At 35.8% G+C, this 12,778-nt stretch overlaps 1 protein-coding gene across 2 annotated transcripts; it reads right to left on the bottom strand.

Annotated features, from left to right (window-relative positions):
- Positions 1-748: 748 nt before the first annotated feature.
- On the bottom strand, positions 749-11,273 carry LOC132067253 (uncharacterized). 2 transcript variants are annotated; one of them, XM_059460414.1, is made up of 6 exons: positions 9,838-11,273; positions 9,635-9,743; positions 9,162-9,291; positions 8,211-8,993; positions 2,272-3,994; positions 749-1,537 (listed from the first exon to the last, which is right to left on the bottom strand). In XM_059460414.1, the coding sequence occupies exons 1-6, from the start codon at positions 10,031-10,033 to the stop codon at positions 1,107-1,109; spliced, it is 3,372 nt and encodes a 1,123-aa protein (XP_059316397.1). In that variant the 5' UTR covers positions 10,034-11,273; the 3' UTR covers positions 749-1,106. The 2 variants fall into 2 exon arrangements, with proteins under 2 accessions (XP_059316397.1, XP_059316396.1); XM_059460413.1 differs by having other exon boundaries at positions 749-1,540; positions 9,838-11,269.
- Between the last annotated feature and the right edge of the window lie 1,505 nt (positions 11,274-12,778).

Here is a 12,778-nt window from a genome sequence, read left to right as displayed (position 1 = left end):
TAACCCCAAACTAGAACTCCCAGTCATATAAGGAAACGAGTTAAAACGAAAAAATGAAATAAAAACTCGTAATCGAATTTAGGCGGTCCTGTCATAGACTCATAATATAATATGTCACTACTGTTTTTCGTCTCTTTTATTTGCAACTTGAGAAAATTATTTTGAACGCCCCTATGATATGATTTTCAGTTGTTAATATTCTTTTTTTACAAAATTAAAAATTAATCACTTATATATTGGAAATCCTACGAGACTAGGATTTTCATTATTTACGAGGGTTTAAATGTGAATCGAGCACAAGATACTAAAAATAAGATGTAATCAGAAACAATATTTTTTGCATTTTGTACACGGAATTTGTGTCACAATTAAAATTCTATAATATTTAATACATATGTACGTGTATAGTTTGATATCAATTTGCTCAGATACGGACAAGTTTCATGTACTCCAAATCCAACAGTCAATTGTAAGATTTCTATTACATAGGGGCTTAAATATTTGACTTTTAAACACAAGGGTGGGTGACCGTTAATATTTGTATGATTTTTACTATGCGGGGGGCATAAATGTATAATTATTTTGAAATATTTCTCTAACCAGAAGCCGAGAAAAGCGCCGAAGAGTAACAAACTATTCATATGCACGTGCAGTAAATAACAAATGCACCTCCTTCATGAAAGAAACAATAACATAATAATAACCAACTTACAATAACATATAATAAGGATAATAGTAAGCAAAAAAATTAAGTAATAAAATAAGATTTCTAGCCCCGTAGCTAAATAAACTTTTTATCAGCAGCAAAAATATGATGAACCCAAATGGAATGGTTCTGAATTTAGAATTTCCTCTAGCACCAGAAAGGAAAAAGAATACACACTTGCTCTCCAGTGGAAAAACTACAATCACATACAAATGACTAACAAGAATATGGCCATTGGAATCAACATCCAATGCCTTCTGCTATTATCTCCCTAACAATCAATTAAGCTTTACAATGATTATGTTATTAGAAATATATTTCATCTTACAAATAATTCAAAACCAAACCAAAAAAGGAATTGCTGATGACCAAATAGCCCTTCATGAACTGTCAAGAGTACTCACATTATGGTGCAGTTGCACTTGGATTCAAGCTTTGGAGGATTCAAGCTATCACCTTTAATAGGAGCTCCAACAATGCGAGTTGTGGATTTGTCTGTTTTTTCATCACTTTCGGTGTTGGTGTCATTTTGAGGAGGTTTTGCGTCCGTCTCCATCTTCTGCCTAGCCTTTTGAGAAGACTTAGAATTACGTCTACCTGAGATTCTACCACGCGGATCCCTTCTATCAGAATTCGCTTTGCCCACTATAGTCACCGTGGGCCGCGAATCTTCCAACAGGACTGAATTCTCTTTTTCAATAGCTATATTTGCAGCTCGATATGCAAGGTCGTGTACAATGGAGCTACAAAACAGTATTGTATCAGTAGCTTCTTCTAGGGTCAAACTTCTTGCCTTGTTTCCACCTTGCCCCTCCATTGTAACAGTTGATTCTTCTGTCGCAAGAGATAAAACTTCAGATACAAAAGAGCAAACTAGTGGATGTACACACCTTAAACTTTTAACAGGATTAAGGGAGTGTTTAGTACGAAGGAAAATGTTTGCTATGGAAAATAAGTGGGTCTCTTACTTCTAGTGTTTGATAAGTAAGCAAAAAAATATTATCCCAAAAGCACTTATATGTAATCTAGCAAAACACTTTAGAAGTGGGATGGTGTGGGGAATGGCGGTTCGGGGGTGGCGGGGGGTGGGATGGTCAAGGGGTGGAGGTTGGGGCGTTGGGTGGGTGTGGAGGAGACAATGAACTTGGAATGTTACTTTCCCTACTTCCATTAGGGAAGTCATTTTCCTCATCTTTAAGGAACTTATTTTCCTAAAAAAAAATGTTCTCCAAAACGTTTTGACTAAACATGGGGGAATCTTAGTAACTCAGTTGGTTGGCTACTTGAACTTTCACCTTATTGGTGAGGGTTCAATTCCCCACCTTGTAATCCTCCCCTATTTCCCTTTCCCCTACACCCAATCAAAAAAAAAAAAAAAAAAAACAACAACAACAACTAAACATGGGAAAATTGAAAAATATCTTCTAGAAAATGTTTTCCTCCATACCAAACACACTAAGGAAAACTTGATTGCCCAAGTCATTTGGTTCGACATTTAATACGCATCCGAGAAGGGAAAACCTTAACAAGGAAATGAATATTTACAATGCAAGAAATATACATACCGACAATGGTGTCCTTATGATCCATGGAATCAGCTTTTTCAACAGTTGTTACTATTTCATCGCCATCACCAGACGCTGCATGCAAGGACTGCTCATTCAATTCATCTATGCTGCTCTCCGAGTGCAAGGAGCAAACATCAGATTGCGAATCAGGAGAACCCACATGACCATTCTCAATTTCCAGCTCAGATATTGCATCTAGTGAGCTCTGATTCAAAGAAGCCACAGTCTCCACTTTATCAACGGAAGAATTTGACACATCTTCCCCAATAGGATGAGTTTCAGAAATCAAATCGCAAGGCTCCACATTCACAGAATTGTCTGAGTTCTTTGCCAAGTTTTCACAATTAATATATGAACTGGACTCCTCAAAATTCGCAATTGATGGCACAGATCCTGTGTGATCCACATTATCACTCTCAGCATGAGTGCATAAGTTGTCCACTTTTGTACTTGCCCCATGCAGCAGTTGTTCTTCTCGATCAACATATGCTACCCCAACATTCTTTTGCAAGTGGGCAGAACCAGACGTGTCGGAGGACTCTTCAAGGGAACTTGTAGCGATGCTTAAAGTTTGTACTGCATGACTTGAAGTTCCAGATAGTGATGAGGTGGAGCTTTGGAGCTTTCTATCAGTCTGATTCCGATAATTTTCCAAGTCAAGTTTCCTTCCACTTAATTGTCGCTGGAAGCGAGTCTCTGTATGACCAGTGGAGCCCAAGTCAATAGATGATGAAGCCGATGTACTGCCATACCCAGTGGAGCTTCTCAAGCAGTTCACTGCATCTCTTACATATGATAAATCATCATAATTTATACTAGTGGCAGAAAGTGTCCGCTTCCGAACAATGTTCCCCTTCCCACTACTTGATCTATTCAGCAGCACTGAAATACCTGCACCTTCCGGTTTCTCAGCATTGGGTGATTGAGCCATTGCTTCATCTACATTTGGCTTCACATAAGCCTTCTCACTCTCATCAGGACTCAATCTATGATGACAATCCCCTAAGTTGTTCCCGCCAGTTGCTTCTGAGGAATCATATGAATTCCCAGCTGGCTCGGAACCATCAGCTGGTCTGTTTTCTAGGATTTCTGTCATTGTTTCAGGAGAATTCTCACCAACTATCGAACTCAATGGGAGAGTAGCACGCAATTGTACTTCTGAATGTCCACAATCTGGACAAAGCTTCAGGTCTCCATCAATTGATTCAGTGTCAAAGTACCACTGACCACATCTAGAACACAGTACAGCATCTTCTAGAGCATTTATATGTGTCACACTTGCATTAGAGTTCAAGACCTCCAAATCTGCTTTCGTTTCATCATGTGGACTGCAAATTTCAGAGGCATCAATTTGAGAATCAAGCCTCAGGTGACCATCAGGTTCACCAAGTGGACTGAAAGAGACTCTATCATAGGTTTGTTTCCCGAGATCTTCATCTGTAGCATCAGCCTTATCAAGGACAAAAATTTCATCCTGTAAATCAGCATATGTCGTCTTTACTTGATCATTACTTATATCATCCTGGTTTTGCTCACTTCCTTCATTGTCGTGTAGTCCAACTGTAGCTTGATCAGAGCTAGCATTACTGCTAGTCGTGATAGAGGAGTTCCTGGAAATTACAGAATGATGTGGGGTGCTGGCTTTTCCAGCGTAGAAGGTTGAACTGGGCACACTTGATAAGAGAGGCCTGAACATATTCTGGGGAGCTTTTCTCTGATCCTACAATGTGATTGTTGCAGGGGTGGACTTCAGAAAATATATTTTCTCAATAAACTTAACAAGAAAGATATACATACTTCCATGCAGTGATTATTTAGCTGCAACTGAGTGCTTGTTTTTGCTTACTCAGTAAAATTAAGCGCCGAGAGCTATAATTTGTTCTATCAAATTCAATGCTTTCGGTGTTAGTGCAACAGTGCCAGTGTACAAATATCTTTAACTAGTTTGCTGAGGAGTTTTACTTGCACTGGGGTGATACAATGGGTTAACATCTTCAGTTTTGCAAGTTTGAAGATGTTTACTTGCTAGCAATGCTACACTCACTTGGTCACTTCCTGAGAAGACTAACAGGAATGCCAATGAAGGAAATAAGAAGGTAAATTGACAAGAAAAAGAACAAGCAGGAGCAAAAGGTTAGTGATGGTGCCAAATATTTTGGTTCCTTTCTTAAGTGGTGTGCTGGCTTTTGTTTGTCGAGTAACACTCCAATAGCAGAGATCGCCTAACTCAATCTTAGTTTGGGGTGACTTATTTAAAACCTCAGTGTAAAAAGATGTGCCTTTAACTACAAGGTTTTGGATAATAAGATTACAGTTCTTTTGAACTGCTCTTCCATTCCATGACATATAACTGGTCCTTCAAATAAATTACAGCAAAAACCTTTATATATGATTATGCATGATTACCCAACACTCTTGAGGATTCCAGACCTGAGTTTGAACCTAGAAAATAAATAATGTAGCGGATCGTCTTTCTTATCAAGGTTAGATCTACTAGTTCCATTGGGAAAACATACTAATAATAAATGTAACATACCCAGTTCTTCATCTTTTGGAGAATTTTCAGGGGAAAAGAGTTTGTTGATAAATAACTTTAAGAAGCTATTGCTAGTCGGACTAGTAAATCTGTCTAATAAATAAATAAATATAAACAGAAATTAAGCTAAACAAATAAATAAATGAGAATTTAAAAACAAAAATAAAAAATAAAATAAAAAGTAAGTCTATTTTCAGTATATAGCTGTTCTGAAATTTATAAAAAGTGAACGAAATTCTCAACTTTTAACTCACTTTTTGAAACTAAAGTGAGTTAGAAGTTTCAAAAAGTGAGTTAAAAGTAGAGAATTTCGTTCATTTTTTATAAACTCACTTTAAACAATGAGGTTTTCAGAATTTTAATCTAAAAGGGAATAAAATGCGAGTACGATAAGAATAAATTGTTTCTGAACTTCCTATCAACATAATAAGAAGATAGAAATAAGTTTGTTTTTTGATAACTTCCTTCTCAAGGGAATTAACTTATTGGTATTAAAAAGAAGAATACCAAATTTACATACCTTTCCCTTTCCCCTTCAAACAGAGTCATTTATTGTAAACAAATGACACGTGCAAAATGCAATTGCATGTCTACAAAAAATTCTTAGTAATCAAAGTAAGGAAGGAAAAACAATAATTTGCCCTATTTATCATCCAAAGGCCAGTGTGTTGCCATCAATTTTTTTAGGCTTTGCAGACAAATCATAAGAAAACAAAAAAAAAACAAAAAAAGAGAAAATATTTCAGGCTACGGGGTTTAAAGGACGTTCCGAACTTACGTGGTAGAATAACCAACTATCCAAATAGACAAAAGACTAAGATGTTGGTTCTGTAAGATCCTAGATGTTAAATTGTAGCCCCAGACTCAGTGCTACTGTGCTATCAGTATTTCATTGATGTAGTAAATTACTCCTCAGTAGATTTAGAAAATTTTAGAATATTTCCAAGAAAGATCCTTATCAATGTTTCAAGTGTAATAAAAATGTACGTCACCTGTTTCAAAAAAAAAAAAAGGTAATAAAAATGTCAAAGTTGTTCGAAGAAGTTCTTTTTTTTTTTTTTTTTTTTTTCAAGGAAGTATTAGGCATCGATAAACCAAAACTAACTTCCAGCACCATTGCATACTTCCTGAAATAGTAATATCTCTTTAAACTTTCTGCTTGCATTTTTGACAACTAGTCCCAAGCATCAAGAAGATACAACCTAAAGTATACCTACCTGCTGCCTCCCCCCCCCCCCCACCCATCCCACCCCACCACCCAACCCCCATTTTTAACACAACTTGAGAATAGTGGTCCCATTTCCAATCAACAGTCGGTCCTAGTGACATCTTTATGTTAAAAAAATATAGCACATTAATGCCAGGTTCATATTATTAGTTTTCATGAAAAAGAAAGTAGTATGAAAAGCCTAACACATCACAATTCACACGTGAGTTTGTGGTTGTGTCTTTACTACTACCAAATACAATTCCCTAGGCTGTGGATCACTATCCTAACATCCTAGTAATACCTAATGCTTTTGATTGAGAATTAAAACCTAATTTAATACTTTATGTAAACTAAGTTGTTAATTTGTATTTAATCAAATTCTTCTCATTTCATTCACTTTTTATCATATCTTAGCTCCTAAACCAAAATGTTCATAAAGCATTTTCTCATTGAGATTAAAGTACAATAATTATTATATCTAATTTACTATATGAATTTATACATCAATATTTATTCCTTTTTCAAGAATCATTACGTATTTATGAGTAGCTTCAGAAGCATAACAATCCAAAGTCTTATACAGTTAAAATATAAATTAAAATTCATAATCAACAGAAAAAACTTATTTCACTCCATAAATATAATAGTCATTTTTAGTAGACAAATATTCTTCTACTTATTATAACTATATTTACAATGGAGCTTAAAATGTTTGTTGATTTAATGCATATAAGATTATCATGCGTAATATTTTATAAAACTTATAAAGTTGCCTTTGGGTAGCTTTACTTTAGAGTGTGATTTTTCACTCCCAAACTTGAATTTTCATACGTTTACATATATCGTTGGCAATTATAATTCATCTATTGATACTTATTGTGTACTGAAATCTAATACGTGTTTTCTAATATATTTATCACAATAAAATAGACATCTTTTACTGGGTTGAACTAATAAATATATAAATTTATAATTATGATCCATATTGGAATTTTAGTTATTAAAATAAATATGAATATTGCATAAAATACGGAAACTATTGTCAGTCAGTTTTCATGTTATGAGTGTGTAAAGAACAAAAAAGTAACCGTATAAAAAGTATTCTTATTGTTGGATTTTTGGGTCGTTTCATATGGGCTGACCCGACCTGATTAGGAGAGATAGGGTAAAGAGGTTAAAGAGATAAAACCTGCACAGAAGTTATCCCACACTAATTAACCTCTACGGTTATTAACGTCGAAAGTGGGGATAGCGGTTTCTCTAAGATAATTGTCACGCCCTGACCATGGTCTGGGCGTGACACGGCACTCGGTGCCTTGCTGCATGTGACCGAGGGTACCACATGGCATGCTGAATCAACATGGGGCATGAACTGATGTGGAATATAAGATACGAATGCATGACTTGTGAAAAACATGGAGTTCAATAATCATAAGTCTGAAAATACTGTTATATCATGAATGTGGAAATATAGCAATGTAGCCAATGAGGCTAACTTAACTGAACACCCCGCATAGAATAACCAACTATCCAAATAGACAAAAGACTAAGATGTTAGTTCTGTAAGATCCAAGATGTTAAATTATAGCCCCAGACTCAGTGCTACTGTGCTATCAGTATTTCATTGATACAGTAAATTACTCCTCAGTAGATTTAGAAAATTTGAGAATATTTCCAAGGTAGCTCCTTGGTAAAATGTGGTATGTCAAGAAAGATCCTTATCGATGTTTCAAGTGTAATAAAAATGTATGTCAACTGTTTCAGAAAAAAGTAATAAAAATGTTAAAGTTGTTCAAAGACGTTTTTTTTTTTTTTTTTTTCAAGGAAGTATTAGGCATCAATAAACCAAAACTTGTAACTTCCAGCACCATTGCATACTCCCTGAAATAGCAATATCTCTTTAAACTTTCTGCTTGCATTTTTGACAACTAGTCCCAAGCATCAAGAAGATACAACCTAAAGTATACCTGCCTGCTGCCTCCCCCCACCCACCCCACGCCACCCCACCCCACCACCCAACCCATTTTTAACACAACTTGAGCATAGTGGTCCCATTTCCAATCAACAGTCCATCCTAGTGACATCTTTATGTTAAAAAAAATATAGACCATTAATGCCAGGTTCATATTAGTGTTTCACAAATTCTAGTAACTACCAAGAACGGCAAGAGTAAAGGAATATGTAATATACCATTTGCCGGATTGCCATGTCAAAGGATCTCTTTGGAGCAGAACTTGAGGATACTACTCTTGTTGGCTTCTTTGAAAGGCCAAGAGCTTTCTTATTTTGGAACCCACTGATACTTCTTGGACCTGAACGATCTGGACAGCTCACAGGAATGGATTGTAGAGAGTCTATGTCGTCATCACCAGACGATGCAACTGAACCTCTACTGTGAGAGCTAAAATGGTCACGATCATGACTATGCGATGAACTGACACTTCGAGAAGCAGTCGGGGACATTGATTGTCTTCTGGATGCAGGAGAAGACCCTCTCACATAAGAAGCAGGGCGATCACCCAGTGAAGTACGAAGATTGGGAGGTGCCTCCAAGGAAAATCCTGGAATATTTGACTGCCACGCCCTAATCTTTGGTGATGAAGAGTTTCCTCTACTTGTCTTAATAGGAGAGGTGCCCCTCACTCGCGATGGAGCTGCGGTACCACTAGAGCCCGTGCTCATCCTCCGAGGAGTTGGTGTAGAGGATCTTGGAGGAGGTGTTGAGTATTTATTAGGTGAGGGAGACAGTTTCCTTGTCGGAGTAGAATGCCTCAAATTAGGCGGTGGACTTGAATGAGGTGAGGGAGACGGTTTCCTTGTCGGAGTAGAATGCCTCAAATTAGGCGGTGGACTTGAATGAGGTGCTGAAGATGGTCTCCCTCTTGATTGATCAGCAGTATAGCTAGACCTAGGAGATGGGCTAAGGCGATTCGGACTGGGGCTACCTCTACTACTTCTGTAACTCTTGTCCATCTGTCATTCAATCCATATGAAAGTTATTAAATTGATTGTGTTAGCATTAAAACAGGAGCTTCATACATTTGATATGGTTAGGTAGCATTTAGTACGTTATTTGACTATAATCATCAATATAGTTCCCATAAAAGGGAAAGGAAAACAGTTGAACGAATAAATGCTCACCGTTGATGATCTAGAGATTGAAATGGGTTGGCTTCTAGGCCGGCCCCTCTGCTCATGATTAGTCCGGCGTGTCTCATGCCTCTCGTCATCCAATGAAGGAAAAAGAGGAGTCTCCGGAGGGGTCAATAACCTTTCATCAATAACTCAGCATATTAGGCATGAGGGGTATATTGAAGAATAACGACCATGCTAAAAAAGAAATAGATATGTCTCTGAAGAGAATAAGAATGCATTTCATCTTTCTAAAAGTCCACTTTAGACTTAGATTGAACGAGCCTACTCTTTCTGGCTCCAAAGCTTTGGGATCGTAAACAGAGAGAAGTTTTTAACTAAATTAGAAACGTGGATATAAAGTTTGGACAAGCATGCAGCCATTGAGCAAACTATGCATTTGAGTTCATTTTCAACATTTATGCACAAAATGACAAAATAGGGGAGAAAGATTAAATGCTTGAAGGATAAACATAACCAACCAGTCATAGTCATTCTTATCGCCCTCCGCATTAAGCAGGTCACTACTCTCTCCTCGAGCTGGAATTGATATTCCGAGCTTATAATCCGAAAAATACCTCAATTTAGTCGCTGCCAACGACAAAGAGCAATATAATCAGGCAAACTAAACCAAGGACAAAACAAAGCTCTAAAATGTAAAACAGAAAATAATGCAACATCTTACAAAATAAGTCTTCAAAGTCATCATTTGGTTGAAGCAAGAAATTATCTTTTTCACTGGTTTGCACCTCATTAAACAGAGCAAGATCATCATCCTTCTCCTTCAAATGAATCCCACTTTCAAGACTGCGCCCTCTCTTGTGATTTTCTGTCTTGAGCTCCCTTCCAGGAGAACATCTGATAGCCGGTGAAGGAGGCATCACAGTGTCCCCGTCAGCTTACTCAATACTAATAAGTCAAACTTCCCCCAGGAATCCCAAACTAAAATAGCATAGTATGTCCCCCATGAACAAAAAACGAGCAATACTTCAACCACTTCAACTAAACCCTCTCAACTTTCACTTGGGAATCGAAAAGCTGACTCAAAAGTTTAGTAGGAACTCAAATTACTTCAAACTACCTCCATTGCATACAATTGACACTTGCTTGATCCCTGGAACATGAAGACAAAAACAATAGTCCTTGCCACCTTGCACCTTTTTGTCTGAGCCCAAGGCCAAAACTGATTTCAATTCCAAAACCTAAGGCCAAAACTGAACTTTTAGCCACTCAGTCAACTCTATCAAGAATCTTGGCAACAAAACCAAGAGTTCAGCTCCAAATGCCCAATCACTATAAGCTCAGATACAACAAAATCAAGCAGGAATTCCACACACACAAAAAAGGAATAAATAAATGCTCAATTCCACAACTAGCACCTCAAGAACCTTAACCCAATCACAAATTATACAAAAGCAAGTCAATTAACAGTCCCCCTTGAGCTTACAGTCTCATCAAAACTGAAATTAGCATTAACAGAAAAAAAGCACTCAAACCCCACTACTCCAAATGCTCAGCTTAACAACAAAAAGCTTGAAACTTGAAGAAAAAATCTGAGCTTGAAAGAAGAAAAAGATCAAGAAACAGTAGAAACCCAAAGCTGGATCTACAAGAATTTGTATAGATCAGCAAAATGCAAAGATGGGTTATGAAACAAAACACAAGTGAACCCAAAAAAGCATTTTTCCAAGAATGCAAATGAGTTGTAGTGGATCAAAAGAGAAGTAAACCCTAAGAAACCATTTTCCCAATAGAAAATAAACACCCCACAAAAGTACCAACACTGAATTTTTGCAGTAACAGCAAAAACAGAAGCAATTGATGGTGATAATGATGAATGAGAAGTGGAATAAACAGCCTTTTGGTTTTAGGGTTTGAATAGTAAATTTACTGTTTTGCTTCTTTCCTTCTCAGCAACAGCAAACTTTCCCTTTTCTCTCTCTCTCTCTTTCTTTCTTTCTGCTATCTTGATACTTCCCTTTCTTTTTTTCTTTTCTTTAATTTGGATATAATTACAGTTAGATAATATTCCATTCCAATACTAATTCAATGATATTAGCAGCTAAACAGATTTTTGTTTTGTTTTTTGTTTTGTGTAGTTGAAGGTTATGGAGTTTACAGACAAGAGTTTCATGTTCATGAAAAAGAAAGTAGTATGAAAAGCCAAACACATCACAATTCACACGTGAGTTTGTGGATGTGTTTTTACTACTACCAAGTACAATTCCCTAGGTTGTGTGGATCACTATTCCTAACATCCTAGTAATACCTATGCTTTTGATTGAGAATTAAAAGTCTTAGAGCCTGTTTGGATGGGCTTACGCTTATAAAAATTTGTTTTGCGATTTATTAAATTTCAAAAAAAAAAATAAGTTAGGGTAGCTCAACTTTTTTTTTTTTGGCTATAAGGTTCGTTTTTAAACTTATAAGTTCGCTTTAAATAAGTTAAGTAAATGGGCCCAATTTTTTTTGAGGCTTATTTTAAGACAAAATGATTTTTAAAAATTTGTACCAAACACTCAAAAAAGCTGAAAACAGCTTATAAGCAACTTATAAGCCAATCCAAACGGGCTCTTAGTTTAAAACTTTATGTAAACTTAAGTTGTTACTAATTTGAATTTTAACCAAACCAAATTCTTCTCATTTCATTCACTTTTTATCATATCTCGAGCCTTCTAAACCAAAATGTTCATGTTCATAAACCATTTTCTCATTGAGTTTAAAGTACAATAATTATGACTCCATCCGTCTCAATTCATACAATACTCTTTCCTTTTTAGTCAATCCAAAAAATGATGATACCTTTCTTTGTTTAGTAATAATTCAAATAACAATTCAACTTTTCAATTTACCTTTTTTTTCTCCTTAATGAAATTATTTCTAACCACACAAATTTCTATGGTTTGTTTTAGACCACAAGTTTCTAATGTGTTCATTTATTTCTTAAATTACGTGTCTAGGCAAACACCCTCATATAAAATGAGACGGACGGAATATATCTAATTAATTAAATGAATTATATTCCAAATAGTTGTTCTTTTTAAAATAAATTTTATGGCATAAGGAGCTTTGGGAGTATAACAAATCAAAATCTTATATAGTTAAAATATAAAAACAAAATAGAATTCATATTTTACAGAAAGAAAATTGGTTGGCCCCATAAATATAATACTAGTCATTTTTAGTAGACCAAGACTATTACTTTTGGACTGGACTCTTATTCTTCCACTAATTGTAGCTTATTTACCTTGGAGCTTAAAATGTTTTATTGATATAATATAGTAAGACTATTGATGTTTAATAAAACTCAAAAGGTAGCCTTGGGATAGCTTTTACATTAGACTGTGATGTTTTACTTCCCAACTTGGATTTTCATACTTTTTCATAGATCGATAGCTATTATAATCCGTCTATCAATACTTATCGTATATGTCAATCGACTACGTGTTTCCTAATATATTCACAATTAAATCGATATTTTTTAACTGGGTTGAACTAACAAATAATGTAAACTTGTAATTGTGATCCATGTTGGTATTTTAGTTATTGTAATAAAAACGAATGTTGCACAAAATGCGGAAACTATTGTCGTCATTTTTTCAGTTTATGAGTTATTGTCGTCGTTT

Source organism: Lycium ferocissimum, chromosome 8 (assembly GCF_029784015.1).
Source record: "Lycium ferocissimum isolate CSIRO_LF1 chromosome 8, AGI_CSIRO_Lferr_CH_V1, whole genome shotgun sequence".
NCBI classification, from domain to species: Eukaryota; Viridiplantae; Streptophyta; class Magnoliopsida; order Solanales; family Solanaceae; genus Lycium; species Lycium ferocissimum.
Note: the sequence above shows the minus strand (reverse complement) of the source record. Positions and strands in the feature narration are given on the sequence as shown.

Excerpts from the sequence above, each read along its gene's own strand:
- LOC132067253 (XM_059460413.1), bottom strand. The coding sequence starts at position 10,033 with ATGCCTCCTTCACCGGCTATCAGATGTTCTCCTGGAAGGGAGCTCAAG. Across the intron at positions 9,292-9,634 it reads GATAAGAATGACTATGACTG|GTTATTGACCCCTCCGGAGA; the intron begins GTTGGTTATGTT and ends TATTGATGAAAG. Across the intron at positions 1,541-2,271 it reads TCATAAGGACACCATTGTCG|AAGAATCAACTGTTACAATG; the intron begins GTATGTATATTT and ends CTCTTGCGACAG.